The sequence below is a fragment of the Bombus huntii genome, chromosome 2, assembly GCF_024542735.1.
Source record: "Bombus huntii isolate Logan2020A chromosome 2, iyBomHunt1.1, whole genome shotgun sequence".
NCBI lineage: Eukaryota > Metazoa > Arthropoda > Insecta > Hymenoptera > Apidae > Bombus > Bombus huntii.
In genome coordinates, this window is record NC_066239.1 from 20491097 (window position 1) to 20512672 (window position 21576).

Below are 21576 nucleotides of genomic sequence, written 5' to 3' on the forward strand. Positions count from 1 at the left end.
TTATGAAAAATATAAACTCCGGTGCCGAAGGAACGGGGACGAGGCAAGAACCAAGGAATAAAAACCCTCAACGACGGTAATAATGGAACGAATGGGCGGGTACGAAATAAATGGCAGAGGGAAAGTAGTCGTGAATTTCATTATGAGGACAATGGTACTTGTGGATGAAAGAATTTGACGAAATTTGTCAGACGCTGAGAAAATCGTGCGATTTTGTCGATTGAACTCTAAGAACGTATTACGCATTTATATAGAATCTTTTAACAAATAAAGATGTATATACATAAACACACGTACTTGAAACAACACGCTAAGCATTCATATATCTTGCAAAAGTGGAAAAATAACAAACCGAAATTTCTAAAAAATGTTAAAAACTCTATCAAGATCTCGTTTAAAAAATTATACTTAGTATTACATCGGTATTGGTATTAAACAAATCGGTTTCGGTATTATATTAATAAAAGAATTTTTTAATATCCGTCTACTGTTTCATACGTATCGTTATAAGACAAACTTTATTTCCCGAGAAATGGCCAGAAGATTCAAAGTTAATTTGTAAGAGATAAGAAAGGAAAGAAGAGTGGCTCGCCAAATATGTCTGCGCGGATAAGCTTTATTTTTAATCTTTAAATCATTCAAACGTACAAAATCTAACAATTTTTCACAAATGTATCTACGCAATAGTGGATTACCAACAAAAGTCTGTATGAGTAAAATACTATACGCGAAAACCGTATTTTATCGGAGCTTGTGCCGCAAGACATCAATTCAGGGATAATCTTGTGAAACAAAGAGAAACCGTTTCGATCAAATCAATACAGTGCCGATCTTTGGTAAGCCATCGCCATGGATGATCATTTCTCTTCGTTAACTTTTTCTTTTCCTTCCCTCTTTCCCTCTCTCTTTTTCTCTGATCATCGTCACCCCTTTCACGTTCAACGTGGTTTCCGCCACCCTCTTCTTGTTACACTGGCGCGAGCGCTATCCGCTTTCACATAGCCACGCATCCAGATCAGATAATACCGTGAATTACTGCCGCTTATACGCCTTGAGTGGCACCATATATCAACGAACGTGCTTCATTCCTTTCACAGATTGTGTATTGGAAAATATGGCGTGTCCATGTCGAACATGATGAAGGACCTTCCAACGAGAGTGCGCACAATGTTCGTACGTAATACCTCATAATCATTATGCATTACCGTCACTATCCGACCCACTGTAGAAATTACAGGTACTACGCTTTGGAACGTTTCGCCCCATATCGCATTATGGAGACCGATCTGCACGAAAATTAAACAAATAACAGCGCGTTAAAGCGACGATTGATCGATAATCTTCGTTCGCTAGAAATACCGATGGAATTGGAGTTTCAAAGAATTCGAGTAAGAAACGTTAGTTGCAAAATTGAAGAATTCTACGTTCATTACGTTTCAATGAGAGTATTTGATAAATAGAATATACGGCGGTATGTTCGGAAATTTTAGTAGCTTTGAAGAAATATCATTGCCACGCAGCTATACACATTACGCTGACGTTAGAGATTTTTATATCGTTAGAGGGCCCTAGAAATTCGATTAATTTATGAAACATAATTATCTTTTAACTGGACGAAAGAACGATGACTGTTCTAAACACACTTAAATTACTTCGATGAAGCTTTCGCGTATTGATAGAAGCGCTAATGGATAAAAAACTGTTTAGTCTTCTTCGACATATGCAACAGTAGTGGAATATAAAAATTATACGTATATCAAGTATAAAAATACTAAGGACAAATGTAATTTGATATATAAATTATGTGTCACCATTAACGATTCGTTAATTGATAATCTTATAAATTGCAAAATACAAGATTATGCAACGGATAACAGAAACCACAATGATTTCGAATTTTCCATTAAAACCTTCACCCGTAGAAAACTAAATTTTAAAATAAAACAAAAAATGTATCGCTTAAGGCACTTCAGTACCGTCCAATAACATTTTCCTATAGCGGCAATATTTTCAAAAATATTCTCTCGTCACGGTTTTCGTGTTCCTCGTCCCATATATGCGTCCAACAAATTGCTGCAAGTCTCGTCGACCGATCATGATTTTTGCATCGGGACTATCCGCGTGCCTTTTTTTTCCAAAATTCCCTTCCATCGGTTCTTCGAGCCAAGCATCAAAAATGAGTTTTTCTAGCCTGTCTCCACGTCGATCCGAATTTCGTTCAATCAAACGGATTGAAAGTGCTGTCGAGGAAAGAGGGTTTCGCAGAAAGAGAAAGAAAGACAGAGGGAGAGACAGAAAGTATGCGCTATTGTGTTTCATGCAGTAGAACTTGGACGAACTCTCGTTGTTACTTTTTTTTTTCGCGGCACGGTTGCAGCCGGAAATCGGGGCGAAATGTCAAGAGAAATTACACGTCAGTCGCGTCTGCAATGCCGGCACGTAAAAACTGATCGACCGATCGAGAAAAGTGAACAATTCCGCGTCGGCGAATGGATGTTTAAAGGGTAATTTGGAACGATGCCACTGATCAATGGCGTCGGAGGTAGGCCTGATATCGCTAAGCGAAAATCCGACATAGAGCTCATCCTATAACGATCGTATCGAGATGCAATCGTAGAATGCCCCGGGCTTTGGTTTCGTTGCGTCCAAATTAACCCTGCGATCGAACGTGTTCTCGTGACATGCCTCGTTAAGGAGCAGACTACAACCGATGCGGCGTGGCAAAAAGGTAAATAACGGTAATTACCGGACTCTGTACTATCCTACGAATAGCTTCTCGCATAATGTTGCCATAATAATTTTCTATTGTACGTCGAGTCGCAAAATGTTGATTAAATACTATTACTGAATGGAGCTCGAGCTTCTTAGTTCGAATTGATATATTACGGAACATTTCACAGAGAAGCTGATACCATCGCATTTTCTATTCCTACGTAAACTCTTTTGTAGTACGCGAAAGTTTTGCCGTGATTCTTTTTTCTGCATGTTTGTGAAATACTTGGGAGGTGAACGTGTTTGGCTAGTTGTTGCAAAGTTTCGTTCGCAAACGAATTTTTAGTTGTTGAAATTTACTTTGATATTTAAAATTCCGATTTTTATCACTGAATTTTAATAAATATATCGTAGAATATTGTTATTTAGAGGATTGAAATCATATTTGTTTACGGTGAAAGTAAGATTTGAAATATTAAAATATGAGAAATAAATTGGACATATTTGAATCGCTCTTAATCGAAAATTGAAATAATGAAATGTAATTCAATGAAATTCGCCAATCCCCAATACTGTCATTATCAATAAATGAAACATAAAGTGCAATATGTATTTCAAAATTTAACGTACTTTTAGTATAACGGAATACGTAAAGGATTTATTTGAAAGCGACAGTTTAAATTATTTAACACGTCATTGCCGCTATTTCGTTTTACAGAGAAAAAGTAACTGAATCGAAATAAAACGCACCATAATGTAATACGACTACAAGGCGAGGAGATGAAACTACATTAATTATGCAGATTAAGCCGAAGAAGAACAATCGGTGATAAAATTTCTGATGTTACGGCACGTTGGAGGATAAAGATATAAAACGGTCCTCCGTGCTTAACCCAGATACATTTTTATCGAAGGAATTACGACTCGAAAAAAGTGTGTAAAACGCTCTTTATACTTTTTATATCTTTTTTTTTTTTTTATGTCAGAATGCTCTGTTGCGTACCCACGTTAAATTCACCGTAAGTAATGAAGAATAAGCGTTAAAGAAACGTCACGTTCGTTCTATTTTTTTCCCACCCGCCTCTCTTTTCGATTCGACGTGTTTCATGCATGATTCGACCGAAAACGGTCGATTTTAAAAGCCCCATCATACTTCACGAACTTGATTATTCATGTAATATTTGCTGTCAGGGGGAAACGTGTACGCGCGGCCATGTGCAATTGAAAAAAAAATGACATAAATCGAATGAAACATCGTTCATTGTGAAATAATCACAATTCGCTTTTCATGATATCGACAGCATTCGAGCGCTTATTGTTTCCACGTTGAATCGGACGCATCGTGAGATTTCAATTCGTAAAGAGGGACGTTATTATGAAAGGGGAAAGCCTCAACCTTTGGAAAATGTGCTGTTAAATGAAAGCTGATAGTTGTATGCTTATCATTTAACCGCAACGACTGTTTCCTCTCTTTTATCGAATATTTTATTACAATGAAAAAGTCGATAACAACGAACACGTATAATTACGTAATGTACTCACCCATACGATAAAATTATAATCCTCCAACTTTTAATATCAATTTATATTACATATACAGGGTGGTTGGTAACTGATGGTACAAACGGAAAGGGGGTGATTCTACGCGAAAGAAGAAGTCGAAAATATAGAATAAAAAATTTAAAAAAAATTTTTAATTTCCCCTTTCCGCTTGTACCACCAGTTACCAACCACCCCGTAGAAATCAATCGAGTCGTATTTGACACTGAAGATTTGAAAATATATAAGCCACTTAGCATACATATAGGGAAAACGTATTAAAAATTGGTGAGATATCGATCATGTCCAATCTCAAGTTGCGTATTTAAAAACAGATATCAGAGAAAACAAAAATTCCCTTATGGCCACTCATTGTTTTCCCGGCCTTCATTACCAATAATTACCTACTACGCAGGTAAATTCGTGGGAAATAAAGCAGCGGGTATAGCTCTTTAACGAAGTTAAAACTAATTACACAACAATGTGTTCGACGAACGGCGAGCATGAATGAGCAGGGTCCTATTCATCGGTTTCCGGCCAGACCAATAATTCTCAATATTAAACGTTAACGAGCCTGCAAATTTTCTATAGATATATTTCGTGCCTACGAACAATTGCATCAGCGAAATCTATTCGAGCTCGTCCGACTGCTATGATCGCGGTCGCCGCGGAAACCACACATTGTCGCCAAGTTAATTTGGTATTCGCGCGGCGTGTAAACAATTAACGGGAAAATGCTTCGACAGGACTGTAATTGTATGATGGTCAAATTATTCGATCCTAAGTATTTGTAACTCTTTTGACGCGAGTGCGATGGACAGTTACCGAAAGCTGAATCGAAAAGAACGATGAGGTTGAAATTATTTTTCGATTAAGTTAACTTGATTAATATTAGCTAACTACTTCTCCAATGTTAAATTAATTATGATAAATTTTATTCATATAGTATTCAAAAGTGTATAGAGTATTTTATAGCAGTATTAGTAAAAGCTCAAGCAACATTTATTCATATAATATTCAGAACTGTACGTAGTATTTTATAGTGGTATCAGTAAATGTTGCTTGAGTTTTTTAGAAATCCAACTGATCGATTACGCTTTTTGTTTTTACGAGTACGTGATTAAGGTTAAACTCTTCAAAAAGTGTGCGCCATAATTTTAATAAAACATGCTTGTCCTTTTGTAATAGTCTAATAGTAGATTCTTGGCACAAGAAGAATATTTTGTTCTTTAGAAATTTTGGTATCATCACACATTTATTCGAACGATAATGCAGAATGCATATGAGAATAAAGCGAAGGCAAAATGTGCTGACGGATCAGATAACTCAATAAGTTGGAAGGTTGCACTATTCAAAGATTCGAGTTCTGGTCCGGCAAGATGGTACCGTTGGTTCTTTTTATACCTACATATTCTATCCCGACATTCGTTCTTGCACCTTTTTCTTCTGAAGTGCCTAGATAACCGTATCAGTCCGATAAATCTTTATTTGCGGTACCAGCTGTACCAACTTTTCGAGAAAACTTTCAAGTCCAAAATCGTAGAACGTGTAGCAGATAACAAGAATAGGATAACCTAACCTACTTAGATCGTTCTATTCTTCGGAAGTTAGACGCGCGACTTCACAAATTTTCAATATCGAACGATAAATTACGATCTGTAATAAGTGAAAGATTTCTTTGAAGCATCATTTTAAGATATTCGAATTATTTTTTAACCGAATAGAAAATAAAATCGTTAAAGAATAATTCTGTTAAATGCAATAGTTTCATAAAAAAACCAAGTTATAAAGATAACCCAAGAAAAGTTACAGACATAAACTTTCTCATTATCCATCGTGCTGCTTTGTGGTTGCACTCAATCCTAAGATCCTTACCCACAAGAACTTTTAAATACAATCTCACTCGGCAGGAGAACAGAGAAAGTGACATTAATTTCTAAAATTGTCCAATTTCCAATATCATCGAATGATTACAATTATACAATTTCTATGATCACCGAACAATTCCACCACGCATAATAACGCTGTTCGTCGTACGTTCGATCCACGCGACCTCGACAACCACGAAGAAGGAAGAAGAATCGTATAATACGTACGTCTCAGAAAGCACCAGCTACTTATCACAGCGAAAGAATTAATCGTAGCTCTTTTTATCGACACAATCAGCCGCAGAAAGAAAGAAGGGACAGTTTATGAGGGGCTGATCCGGTCTTCTCGGTTGAGAACGGTGCACGAAAGGGCCGTGCGAACGGTAGCTTCGAGCTGCCGGTTGTTTCGTGGAGGCGTGAAGCGCAGGATGCGCTCGTTTCAGGCCACGATCGTTACAGTTGTAACGGCAGGGTGCTGCACGAAACTGCACGAGACCGGCGGCTGCTCGTGGAGCCGAGATTAATTACGTTCTCGGTTTTCTCCCGGGACCCCGGCATTAAACACGACGTTCGAACGATCTCGCATTTTCCACCGGAAGAAGAAGTGCGCGATGATAACGAACAATGAGCCAGCGAACGAAATTAGAACTCTCTGCCTTACCGTTATCCAGGCTCACGGTTTTTCGCTTCGCGCTTTATATCCTTCCTACCCGTTTTCGTAGTTGTTTGCACCGGTGTAATGGAAATTTGGTTGTTTATTGGCGGAAAGGTCGCGGCCCGTGAAAAATAAGAAACACCCCGGGAGCAACGAGTATCGCGTTAGAAAGCGCCAGCCCACGGCCACCGCGATAAATTGAACGGAATTTACGGCACGGACGAGATTGCTTACACTGCTTTTGAGAACGCTATTCTTTGGTTAGTCTCGAAAGCGGAGGAAATGTTCGGGCTTTAATCATTCTTTTCTTGCCGGTGCACGAGTCCTGTATTTGCGAGTGCGGTGAAAAGAGAATGAAAGAGGAGACGCGTTGAGTAATGTTCGTGGAAGTTTCCTCGGGCAATGTACACTTCTCTCCTTTCTTAATTACCGCGGAGTGCGTGAAACAATTTTTAGTTTTAGTTTTTCGTGATTCACGTTTTCATGATTCTGATGCTTTCTCGTGTACTTCGTTTATCTAGAAAGATTAGTTACTTCCCTTAACTCGTTGTTATTCGTTCGTATAAAACGATGATTTATATAGATCGTTTATTAATTATTCATCGATTAGAAACAGTTAAGATAACGTTGACATAAAATAATTGCACGCTGATTTGCCAATTTACAATTTTTCTATGAGATCGTTGCTATTTATTCGTTGTAATTTATACAAATCGTTGATTATTTATTTATCGATTACAAACGATTACGATAATGTCGACGCAAAACGACTGATTGATAATTTAAGAGGTTATAATTTGTAATGGCATATAAGAATGAAATATCTGACTCGATTTAAAACGTCGTTTAATTCGTTAATTTAGAATCACTAGCGTTAACTGTTTGCGTTTCAAAATCGAAAAAACAATATTATTCCTTAATGACAAGCGCCTCTAATACGATAATACTAATCTAACTCGAAACCTAACCTTATTATGGTAACCTGCAAGCTGTCGCAGTCTAAAGTCATGTACGAAAGTAGACAAAACTAGTATGAAATATTATACTTTTCTCGTTCTCGATTAAATCAATCGAAATGAAAAAAACTTACCCAAGCACTGCTCGGTAGAAGAACAACGAAGCTCATCGTCGTCTGTCAAACGTAATACACACTGCACATGTCGATTTTCTTCGCAAAACTATCTTCGCGTCACATATTCGTATCTTAAAAGCTGCTTGTCGGTCGAATGCATGTTCTAACGAATAGAGTATCTATAAAACCACGTAAAACACACGAAACACGCGTCAACGTACGCGAGACGAGTGGATTTTGAACGAACACTCTTAATTGCGCAGAGCGACTGGCGTCTTTGGAAGATATAGATGGCGCAGCAAAATAAACAAGGCATCGATAGAAACACCTTCCGGCGGTGTGTATATTCTGTACGACCGTTCGTCGCAATACGTACTACGCGTTCGACATTCGTCGCGCGAAGGCACTCGAGTAAGTCCGTGATTATTCAGTTTCCATTCGCGACGACACGAAAGTATCACGCGCTTCTGATTTAACGCTGGTTTTACAATCAAGCCACGACTCATAAAGCCGAAGTGCACGCACCTACCGCGGATTTACGAGCATATGCATACGCGATGCGCTTCAAATTTCCCCCTCTCACGCTCCCTTCCTCTCTGTCTCTATCCTCCCTATCTCTCCCTCTCTCTCTCTCTCTCTCTTTCTCTTTCTCGTTCCTCTGATCCGTTTCTCTGTGCTCTTCCCTTCCTTTTTATCCTTTCTGCCTTAACTTTATGACGTGAATTTTATCGAATCAGAGGCTGTAAAGCTGCAATCAGTCGAAGCATCGAACATTCCGCGGCGTATGTTCTGTTCGCGCGTTGTTTCTATCGCGTGCGTAGATGGCGCAGCATCGATGAGACGTCGCTGCGAGGAAATGGTGAAATACGAACCGTTCCTGAAAGGACTGGCAATAGTTCGACGACAACTTCCATTCACGATGGAAAGCTTCCTGAAACGAAAGACTTCTACCATTCTTGGCCTTCATCGAGCGATCGTAACTCTTATGGTATTTTTGAAAAGATCGTAAGTGCTTGTTGTTTTGTAAAACGAAAAAGCTGATTTATGTGCTCAGCTGTATTTTTATAGCATCGATGGCTGAATTCAATAGAGTTTGATGCTTAACCCTCCGTAGGCAACCCGACGAGATTTTGCTCGTGAATTCCTTCGAAGCGAATTTTATTTTTCTTGAAAACTTCTGGAACATTTCATTTAAAAATTTATTGTATAGCGTAATAAAAACTATAGTATTCCAGAAATTTTCTAGATTCCTTGAAAGTATAAAATCGTAAAAACGGTAAACGTGGATATAAATATGCTTGTTCAGCTTGCCAACAGAGAATTAATTTGAAAAGTTTCTTTTATCTCTGTTAGTGTATAAAATTTTTTTTTTATTTAGTTGTTTAAATTCACAATTTGTCCAATTTGGACATTTGGTAGAATTTGTGTATAAAATGTTCACAAATAGTAAAGTATTTTGATAACAAGCACGTTTGATAGCAATAGAAAATTCGGTACGTGTACAATTTTATACGTTGAGGAAAAAAATTATTGGAATTGAATGGCCGTGATTCTAATAATTGATAATTGAGATTGAAGATTCGAATTATACGACATGCGAGATTAAATAATTATTCGAGCGTACTTCTCCGATCGTGAATGAGATCCTAAACGACTCTTTTCCTTATAATTTCAATAGAGCAGTGTAGCCAAGTTAAATATTCCCTTTTATTCTCGATATTAGCATTTCAAGACACGCGTTGCCTTTTTATGTCGCGCCATTTCTTTACTTAATAGCGTTACGCAATTTGCGTTTAATGTAACAGGATATAAATCTCATATCTAGTTGAATGAATTCATCAGGGTGACTATGAAAAAGCAATTAATGGGAAATTTAGCTACATTGTGTCCAATTCTGAATTAATTAATTCACAGGATAACGTCGCTATATGTTCCTGCTGCAAGCTCGATTTCATACAAACATGTATGAAACACGGATATAATAAAATAATAAAAATAAAATATATCGCATAGTAGACTTCTCCATTCCTAAAAATTGTTAAGTGATCAACTGTTTTTAATTATAGAGGAGATTATAGCGTATCGAGCGAGAAATTTCCACCTATGCAATTATAGGTCTATAAGAAATTTTCATCGTAGCTTTTAACCTTACTAACTATTTTCTCGCGTGTTACTAACTATTTTCATCTCAAGAGCAAACGTATACCAACCAATTTCCAGGAATCGATCACAAAACTCCGGACAAGAAAGCAATTTCGAAATCAATCATCACAAACACTTTACGCCTGTTTGAAATCCAGGAAATGACAAAATTTCATAAAATTAAAGGATGTATATAGACTTTTCTAACCTACTGTACTTGCACTAGTCGTCAATTAGCTGGCCGATAGAAATAACCTTTCCAATCTAACGATCGAGTCGAACGTTAACAAGAATCGTCGAAGGTGCCAGGTACATAGCAATTAACGCGAACGAATTTCTCCTTGGTTCTCTCTTGCGATTCTTAACTTACGAACGACATAAATCGCCGAGACAGAGACGGGGAGAAAACAAGATAGAGAGAGAATTCGGTCTCGTGCATGCAAGCCGGGACGTGTTCGCAAAGCTCGGGAAGCTTTATCGTTCTCGAGTAATGGTTGGCTGTTTGCAAGGTGGAGGCGCGTATAAATTGCTTTGCGAGCAAGAGAACGGAGAATAAGAAGGAAAAACGAAAGATAGAAAAAAAAAAAAGAAAAGACAGGATGGGTTGAAGAGAGACGAGGGCAGGCTAACTTCTCCATCCTCGCAAGATATCCAGGGCTATTTAGCGACGAAGAGAAGAAAAAGATGTACAATTCCATGGGTAGAATACCTTTGGGTATTTAAGGAATAAAGTGACGCCTTGAACTAAACGCTTCTGCGTATACCAACATGCCCTACCAATCCCTGTTTCTGTGCCACTTGGGATGAAGAAACATCCATATGAAATAGAGGAGACGGACAGTATCTTCTAGCGGATTGAAATACATTTCCAGGCCAGATATGACGAAGCCCCGAGGAGAGACGACCCATCGTGAACCAACAGAGATCCTTCATCTAAAGCTAGCCAGGACGATAAGTTCGTCGGACCGGTCTTTTCTCTTTCTTTATCCCTCCTCTTGGATCGTGCTAGTTCCACCGGGTATTGTAGGACAATGGAGAAACGTGGAAACAGTACTAAGGCCCTATTCAGGATAGATTTCGTGCAATTTCGGGAAAGGTCAGTCGGCGTAAACACGTTTCCAATTGTTCGCTGTCACCGTACGCTGAGTCGCTTGGTGGTGGTTCGAGAGAACTTAAGAGCTATAGCAGTAATTGGAGACGCGAATGGTAAAATAACTTTGTTTAGTCACGATTCAAGTACCTACGCGTATTGCGTTAAGTTTCGATTGCAGTTGTAGAGAATATCGCGTTTTTTTATATATATGTATCGCGTAATGTGCGGGTGTATTTGGTATTTGCTATGAGCAGAATACGAAGTACATAAATCGTTTTTCGTTCTCGGAACAGTTGAAATTATCGATAACTTAGATAGTCTGCAAAAATTATCAGCATAGTCGGATATAACAATAAATAAAGCTATAAGAAAGTATAATAAAATAAGGAATATATGTATATAGGAACGGACAAGGGGAAAACGTGAGATGAAAATGTAAAATTCGCATTCCTCGTTTGCATCAACTGAGCGCAAAGTTTGTACCATGTGAGATTGTCGACGGGTAGACGAACGAGAATTTCACGACACATCCTCAGCGAAAGAGAAGAGACAATAAACGTGCGCTAAAAGATTTTCAATTTTTTCCGGAGTTTCCAAGTTACCCGGTTGACCTAACTATTCGCTGGGTTGACGCGGGCGTTTTAAAATTCCGAACGGAACTTCTGGCGAAGTGCGCTGTGTCAGCCTGAGAGAGGGACGTGTCGCCTCTAACCGTCTTATTCCGTACCGGAAGCAGGCCAAGAAAGGAAAGAAAAACAAGAAGAAGGAACGATGGAGGAAAAAATTTCCCTATTTTCCTTATTTCACTTTCAAGACACACCCGTCACTTGTCTTGGGAAAGTTATATTGTTACTTTCGACGAGAAAACAGGAGGGATAAAACGACCAAGAAGAAAACTGCGCCGCAGCTTTGCGGAATAAGCGCTTAACATCGCGACCAAGTGTTTTCAGAGATTAACATGTTCCGTGCGCGTTCAATTTTACAGTGACGGATCGTTCGCTGAGTTGCTATACTCGTGCAAACCAACTAACTTAGCTACTCGTGTTTTGGAAGTTAGCGTTTTCGTTTATAGCACTGTGTGGCGAGGGAATTTGCAGTAGGGACAGAGAGCTTTTCGCTATAAGCTTCTAAACTCGCGTAGACAACAGAATCCCTAATAATAATATTCTACGTGTTGTCGTCTCCTTTTGACGTTTATATTAGTTAGAAGTTTTAGTTTGTACTACAACCAGCAACTTTAAAATCATTCTGTAATTCTCTTTCTCGACTACATGTATATTAGATGAATCGTAAATAACTTTTATTGGCTACCATAATCCAAGGGATTCGAAGTTTCTTTATATAAATTTAATATCACGTCAACGGCGAAAGATTGGCAGCATAATAAAGATTCACATTAGTACAAATTATATATTCTGATTTTAAAAATCCGCACTTGACCGACTCGTAATCGAGATTTACGTTGAATCACGAGAAGACTAAAAAGTAAGAACTCAGTCTTTACGAAGTAACATAAAAAATATAAGCAAAATTGAATTTGTAAAGAAGTTTTGTCATTTTCTCGTTTATACGATAAACTTTAAGATCAAGCAAACTACTTCGCGAAAATATCGCCAGTGGTCTTAAAAAGGAGAGCAAGATGGAAGAAAGCAGTGCAGCGAAGTGAATTCGTGATTCGATGAAATAATCGAAACGTGGAAAACGAATGCTAATGTGATCCACGCGAGAAACAGTATTTTCATAGTAAACGGTGGAACAACTTCGAGGATCGGAACAATACAGCTAATGGCGAAAGTTGTGAGACCGTGGCCAGGTTTTTCGTCTCATTCCTCTCTTGACCTACAAAACGACAATGTGGAGATGCCGAACACTCGACTTCCTCTCTGCAATAGTAAAAACTTCGATACAATCCTTCGACCCTCTGGAAACTGCCTTCGATACAATCCTTCCGATCTTTCCTGGAAATCTCTCCTTACTTCCCAGGTTATTCGCCCCAAGGGATAAACTTCTAAGCCCCTCGTGCGCCAATGAATCGTTTGCTGTTCGTTCAATGGGTCAAAAGGCGTCTCGGAAAATGAACAGAAGATTAAATAACAATAAGCAAACCTGCGAAGCTGAGCTTCGTAAGAAGCGACATTCTCACGAAAAAATTAATTGATCGAAAATTGTCCGATCGTATCGAAATAGGAGATACTATTTGAATGATAGAGTCGTCGAAATCTTTAATGGAAAAGGTCTCTACTCTTCGTTATTAATGTTTAAAAAAGAGGTAAATTAATTTCTTCGCAGAAGAACGAAAAATCCTTACGTTATATGGTAAAGTAAATTCGATAAAGTAGCACTTTTGCCTTGTTCTCGCTAGAATTTCTCCGCAATTTATATTTTCCTACTGATTTCGCTCCTTAAAATGAAATAAGAAATTGACGTGCTTTTGTGCCCCGAACGAGAGAGAATTTCTATAAATGTACGAAGAAATTCCAGAGACTTCCCTTTCTTTTTGCTGTATTTTCCTTATTTACAGTTACATGCATCTCTGAGATACTATACTCGGTTGCATTATTCTTCGTTTCCCAAAATGTTATATAACAAACAAAAGAGTATCGAATAGCAAACATTATATTTTCTTTCTATACGCGTTACTTTTTACAATAAAATTAACTTTATGCTAATACATCTAAAGATGGCCAAACTATGATGCAAATCACATTACTATGATGCAAATCTAGTTGACAGGAACACAAAATTAGTCTACGATATTTTTTTTTATGATTAATGACTTAAATCAGAGGATCTCAGGATCGGCTATATTCTTAGCTAGATACTTGTACCGCGCGACTTCTTCGCCTCCTCTCGTCGCTGAACCTTCGTCCAGCCGGCTACCTAGAGACACCCTTATCGGCGTGCTCCAGCATGGAAGAGTAGAACAAGGCCAGCCTCATTATGCGAAGACTGACGAAGCCCTCTCGTCTCGAGAGTCTCGTATTGTCTCAGAACGCCCGTTCTACGAAAATATCCATCTTGTGTACCTTGGCCAAGCACACAAGGCACGACTGCGTGCCGTAGATCTGCGTTTTACCTGGCGGACAAGTTCTCTCAGCCATCCGAAAGAAACTAAGAAACTAAGCACTGTAGGATAGTAAAAATTCTGCAGGAAGAATTGCTCGAGCACCCGTTTTCTCAGGATTATCACGTTTAAAATTTTTTCGACTACCACCGGGTTTTCAGTCGCGTCCTTCCTTTCACGTTTTTCAGAAAATTCTAGTTTAAAGTTCTTGAAAAACTTGAGTTATTAAAGTAGGAAACTCGAATTACAGCAGGAATTTTATTTTATGAAGAATTTATTACGCATATAAGAGGAACGTATATCTTTCAGTGAATTTTTTCTTCTATGCTGCTTCCTATTAGTCTCGAATTGTGCGCAGCATTTTTCATTCTAGCTATACCAACATCTTTCTCGCGTATCTTTTAAAATAACGTCATGTTTCTTTCATCGAAGGCGCAATTGAAAGTATCAGTAAAATATCCGAGCGATTATCAACTAGTTTTCGAACGATCGCCATTCTTCTAGAAACATCGTAGAAACATCTGAGATACAAGAATTTCATGAAAAAAATTACTAGAATTTCACATAGCTAACATATGTGTAATAAAGTTCGTGCTAAATACTTCTTGTAATATCGTCATCGTCATTAAAATATAATGTTATCTTTACACTTCAAATTTCCATATTCTCAACACCTGTTAGCCATTTTATCTTACGATTTCCTCTCTAACGTATCCGTCTTGCAGAAGCCGAGCGATGAATATCAAGCAAAAACTTTACAAATGTTGCGCTTTTACGCAGCCGGCGAATAACAAAGAGGAACGAGATATCCTTCCGTTCGATTTTACACGTGTTACCACGAAACAGACGGGACAAAGGGACAAAGAAAAGCCGCGGAAAGGTAGACGATAGTTTTATGGACACGTTGCGAAGACAGGTCGAGGAGACGATCTCATATCGAGGGATCCTCGAGGATGTCGTCGATGGCAAATTGCTGTACCGTGTCGATATAACATCCCAGCCCTCCCCTTTCTCCCTCTCCTCTGGCTTTAGCTGTTGGTATAGTCACGGAAACCTTGTACGTTTTCGTTAGAACAGTTACCATTGCCGCAGATGTTGCGTGAAACGACATCCAACTCGCGGCTTCATCCGCGTATTTGCATGTGTGAATTTCGCCTGAAATCGCCATCCCGCTGAATATTTCAAGGTGTAACAACCCGTGCGTTTCGTGGTGTAAAAGTCCGCCGTAAACTAATACCAAGTTACGTCATACATTTTACGGTGTAACGGTGTCAGGTAGACGGGTCACAAAAGTGAAACGAACAAGCCACACGCTGTAATTTATCCGTATATATCAGAGTCACGATGCTGGAAACATGACGTGCGGCACTCGAGAAAACGGAATGATTATTGCTTTCACAAATTGCGATGTTGCTTACGTAATTGCTACACGTTGCAAAAATTGATCGTGATGATGAAAAAATCTCTTGCATACGGTAGTCTAGCAACTAATAATATTCGTGGATTGACAAGCCACAAGTTGTAGATTATTAAGCTATTTTCTACAATTTTACTATTTTACGACAAACAGGATAGTCAGATACGTAGCTTTCTAATTTCTCTAATTTTATTGTTTGTCAAACAACTCGTAAAGTTTCATTAATAATACTTTTCAATTTTTTACGAAAGCGTGCCGATCTTCAGATTACAAAGTTGATTGTTTTGTGGTGATTAAAAAATATCGTAACAATGCGTAGCGAGACATTTTTAAAATTCGATATTTAGATAGAGATAAATCATATTCAATTAAATATGAAATATTATAAAATCTACTATTAATGAATTTGCGTCAAATGAAACAATTTGAAAATATGAAATATGAATTTAAATATCGTCATGTACCGACCCACATATATAATGAATTTATAAAAGTTCGCTTTATAAATTGTACATATCGCATATATCATTCAACGATTATTATTTCCGATAGTAATCCCCGATTAAGTTTCAGTTCGTGCTACATGATGTGAACATACACTGACGGTATAATTGCTAGAAAAGCGTTTAATCGTAAAACGACGTATGACAATTTCCTAATCTATCTGTTCCTTGTTTCCATTCGGCATTTGTGCCCAATTACCTATATAAACGATAAATTGTTATTTGTCCTCGTAGAAAATTTACAAAATAAATAACTATGGACTAAACAGTTATATCAATGGAAGAATGTTGCAAAATACATATTACTCGTACCCTAATACTAGATAGCAGTAACGTAAGTAGGTTAAATAGTCTCGTCTACCTCGTTACCATTTTTTATCTTTAATCTCGTCTTGGGTTATATTTTAACAGCATCATTCAGGTTACAAATCTCTGGTACCCAATCGAACCGTTAGGAAGAAAGAATAATAGCTGTTTCTCAATGGGTCTCTTATAGCTATTTTCGCGATTGTGAATGAGATCACAGAGTTCTCTTTGCTAACTTAATCGATAAAATTGGATAAATATAGAAAAGGACAGAGATTGCATTGAAAGAAGATACAGAATTTCGAACATCCACATTATTTGCCAACAATTAACTTGTAATAATGAAACTGTAGATACGAATGCTCTTTCTGCGTACTTAACTATATGCTACTTTCGTTCATGGGATTTCAATAGCAGTTCGAGTAACCAATTACATATTTCTTTACACGCGGAGATTCGGTTGTTTTATTTCTTCTTACATTAATATTAATATTCACGATACGACATAAACGTTGAGAAATGCTGAAAATCTGCACGCGTAACACTTGCCAATTAAAACGTAATTCGATATTACGCAAATGTTGATCGAACAATACACGTTTCTTTCATTACTCTGTATCTCATCCTATTCGATTAACTCGTAATTCCAAAGCAACCTATATAGTATCAACTTCGAACCTCATCAGATTTCAACGGAAACAATACGTACCACGGTTGGAGCATCAAAACACTTTCTATAGAACACAACGTACCACTCGAACGTATCGAACATTTTCGAGCTAGCGAAACTCAAAGCCTCCAATATTCCCCAAATGAACTCTATACGGTGAATATAGATACACATAGCCCTCTCTGTCTCTCTTTCTCTCTCTCTCTCTCTCTCTCTCTCTCTCTCTCTATGCTTCTGCCACTGCTTCTTACGTATTCCATCCTACGTACGTCTCTTAGCGCGCGAACTTCTCGTAGAGGCTCGTCGCACACGAAGGTGTACACGTTTTTCAAACATTTTTCTAACACCCCGGCTCATCTAGGCGAGCGTGCGCGATAAAGGTTTCACGATGGCGTCATTATGGCGCGCGACGGGACTAAAGCGGCAGACACATCGTTTCTACGTGGCGTGGCTAGGAAGTTTTCGCGTCGTCGACGACGCGTCCGTCCGTCCGGCACGTCGACGTTTTCGGTGCTGGCTGTCACAACTGTCGAGAACGAAATAAGAGGATTCTCTCGTCCACTTTTTCTCCACGAGAAAATACACCCATTTACCTTCCTCTGGTGTTTTTACATGCACACGCACATTGCAACGCGCACGGACACCGGGATGGTGTAATTAGCGACTAAAACTTTTCCACGGCAAGTTCTTCCATCACGGATGGTTGGCCGTATTTTACGGCCGAACTAACCCAAATTTCTATCCTCGGCATCGCTCGATTTATCGAGCTCGATTCGTGTCACCCGATTTATCCAGCTCGATTCGCCTCACCCCTTCCCTCGTTCGTCCCTTTGCAATTGGCTTCTGCTTCCGTAGCTTCTTTCATCGTTTCTTCGTTCCCAGTTCCTGTTCTCATTTCTCCTTCTTATTTTCCACTGTTGCTTCTTTTTTATTTTTTCGAACAGGCTATCTGTTTCGATTTCCTTTCGTTTGCGTGTCGTCGTCAGATATCTTGTTCGCGGCACTTGTTGCCTTTTAGCGAACGCAAGAAAGAGAGAACAGCAAAATTTCTCTAAATTCGAGCAGCTTAATACGGGGATAGCTTAATACGCTTAATTAATGTTGATAATCCTGCTGTCTCCGGGTCGTTTCCCATCCGTGCTCCCCTTCCGTTAAAAAGTTTCCTAATTTTTAGAAAAATATATAAAAGTCGAGGAAACGAGTTTGAATAAAGGTTTGTTCCTTTTTTGAAATTACAAGGCGCTCGTAAAGACTCCGAAGTATGTAAAACTTTGCGTTAATTGCAAAGAACATAATTGAATTTTATGTTTTGTATGTGCTTTTTTTGTGATCGAATCTTGATTAGTTTGTCATTCGGTCTTACATACGTCGAGCGTGGTTTAAGGAAAACGTTAAAATGTATACGATTAAAATCAGGTTTCGCTCGTTCTTTTTGTTCTTTTTAATTTTGCAAGAACCGTACAGCGATCTACGCGAAATTTCTTATCTGCGTATAAAGCGGTGCAGTAATTCTTTTGGTGGCAAATAATTCCAGTATTTTGAACGACAAAAGTTGGGCGTCGTGTGAGGTTTATTTATTATTTCGAGCGCAACGCTTTGGAGCCGAAACAATTTTTGTTACACGAATAAAGCAAATTCCAGAACACTGTGCAACAACGCGTAAATCCGATATACGTTCCACGGATTACATTTTGGGAATGTTTGTTCCATAAAAAATATTATATATTACCTTGATAACTTTTTTCACATTTCATAAAATTGTGCATTTTAGGTGAAAGATAAGATAGTGGCAAAAAGACACGCTGAAAAACCTCTTAAAATTCAGAATGGAATTTGACAATTTGAATTCGCGAAAGCAGTAGTAAATATTGCATTAACTTCGCGTTGGGGTGACGCCTACCTTGTGAAACAAATTCTTCTTCTTTTTCATCAATTCTTAATAGTAGAAACGCACTTTCTGACAATTCTATAACATAGACGTGCATCGATATCTGGAACCAGCTTGATCAACGCTGAAGACTAAAGTAAATAGAACATTATATTTACGTGACACGAAAGGTGGAAGATTTAACCCCTCAACCTACGATTTACGTTCGAGAATTTTGGGCCGATTTACGTTTGGCCCGATCATCGTACTACGGGCTATGCCCGTAGTTGTAGGTTAAGGGGTTAATAGTTTATCACGAATTTCTTCCGACTTCTCTTTAAATTTGCAATTATAAACGCACGTTAGATCCATTGAAAATTTTGTTTTTCATCATGAGAAAAAAATTACAATTCTTTACCATTCGTTTACGACTGTTGTCCGTAACTCCTCGTTTATGATAATATGAAATCCTTTGCACGTCTAATCTTCGCAAGCAACGGTATCAGATATCTTTTCATCTCGCCTTAAACGTAGCACCACGACGCGCTATCTCGCGAGAAAAAGAAAAGAAAAAAAATATTGGAACGACTTTGAAATTCCCTGCACGACTCCGCCTCCACGATGCATGCAGCGGTGGTAACTACCAGCGCGTAACCTCTGCTGTTGCACCATCTTTTAACATCGTTAATAATACATGCGCTTATTTAAGATTCGCGCGGTTATTGTCCCGCGTTCCTGTATCAGTTTTCAGCCCGAGGAAAGAGTAAAAAAGAATAGAAGAAGAGAAAGCGAGACGAAGGTAGGGAGTCGAGGGAAAACTAGAGGTTTGAAAAAGATAGGACGATTGTACAGCTTACCACGATGGATCGATGTAAACCGTACAATCCTCGTCGTGATGACGTATAAATCGTGGTGGCCGCATAATATATCTGCAGAGATCACCAATAATTTCTGTCGCGCATGAGCGCACCGGAAATGAGAAATGCTCGCGTTAATAATTCACAGTGTGGTGAACACGTTTCACCGACGGGGGTCGGCGGTAAACTACCACCGGGTTGCATCGGGCCCTGTAATTTTAATTCGCTCACGGCCAAGAAGGAAACCTCGAAGAAACGATGCGCGATCGTTGATCGATTCGACGAACGAACGAAAGTTTTGTATTGGCGAAGGCGTGCCAATGGGAGAAGAAAACGAAAGGAGAGATCTATGGAAGTGAGAATCGTGTGTAACGTTCATAATACTCAGAAACTGCAATAACGCGAGTACACGATTACCGATGTCGGGTGTTATCTGGGGATTAGCACTGATAATAATAGGCATGGCTGGGCTATCGCGTTTCCCAAATGGACATCCTTCAGCGATGCAGGGGGAAGGGTGGAAGAGCTCTAATTATCGATTATTACGCATACGTAGCAGCGCGTGATTTCGCTGAGCCTTCACAGACACACCGGCTGAGAATCGACGATAATAGGAGGATTCGACGTGCCGCTCAAGGTTCGTGATAATTACCGCTCTATGTTGCTCGAACAAGCTAAATATTTAGCCGGATAATTATCGGGGCCACGGGTTTGTTTTCAATTATAATCGCGTTGTTCAGGGATCTACGACGCCGGATTATCGAACGTTCTCTGATGGACACGCGTGTTAGGGCAAATCCTTACGATTGTTCTGTGGATCGTCTTGCTCGTTTAGAATGCTCGCTTAAAGTCTAAATTAGTCGTTTAACGTAGGCTAACGATTAACACTTTCTCAATTCATCGCGTCTTTGTTTCGGTTATCACGCTTTTCCACGTCCATTCTTGCGTACAAACGATAATCTACGTTTAAATGTTATTATCTAATTAAAGGATAAACGTCTTCTATCTTTTCTGGCGATGCATTCTGCGTCTGTATCGTGCGATTGGATGCAGCAAGCATAAATTCGAACAGTTATAACTTCGTAATCTGGTAGTTACTAGTAACAAGCCGAGGCGTGATGTTAATTGCATCGACTCGAAGAGAGCGCGTCGAAGTTCCGTCTGTTCGAAGTTCACTCGGAGATGTCGCGTAGAAACAGCAAGTTATTCGATCTCTCTCACGAGCAAGATCCAAATTCCGATATTCAACTCTTGCAATTACTTGGTACAGATGGCATCGGCCGGTTACAAGGCTTCGAAGGTGAATTCAGAGTCTGGTGAAGTTATGGCTGGAACGGTGGCGTCATAAATTTATTATCAAGTGCGTTGATAAATTCGTGAAACGTTGCTCCACCGTGATATCGTTCTATGCAAATGGATTTCCATTCACTATGTTTCAATTGTTAAAGTTGGCCAACACAGAAGTTGGATAACCTGTACGTTGATGTATGCAATGTGGTCATTTTCAACGTACTTTCTTAATCCAGATAACCAGTTCGTGGAGCTTAATTAGTTTTCGATATTAACAAACTTTAATCGATTATTATTAAACAACGAATGGCATTAAAACTTCTTATATCTTTTGAACGGGTTTAGTTTGAAAGAAACAAAACGATGCGAAACTAGGACAGAAAAACGCGAAGAACGTAGCGAAGATTGATAGAATTTTAATAGACTTTCGGATAGAGGTAAGAAGTTCCGATCAATTTGTGCTTTTCCAAGTATTTAAAATCGTAAGAACTTTTAAAACGATTAAATAGCGATATTTTTGA

At 38.8% G+C, this 21576-nt stretch overlaps 2 protein-coding genes across 2 annotated transcripts in view; one reads left to right on the forward strand and one right to left on the reverse strand.

Annotated features, from left to right (window-relative positions):
* Positions 1 to 21576, reverse strand: part of LOC126875119 (protein O-mannosyl-transferase TMTC4-like) — a 167767-nt gene that overhangs the window by 57711 nt on the left and 88480 nt on the right. The window lies entirely within an intron of this gene.
* LOC126875195 (uncharacterized) overlaps positions 7869 to 21576 on the forward strand; it is a 126150-nt gene continuing 112442 nt past the window's right edge. Inside the window, exon 1 of the mRNA XM_050637977.1 lies at positions 7869 to 8851. Within this exon, the coding sequence (XP_050493934.1) occupies positions 8631 to 8851 (221 nt within the window). The 5' untranslated portion in view covers positions 7869 to 8630. The remainder of the gene's footprint in view (positions 8852 to 21576) is intronic.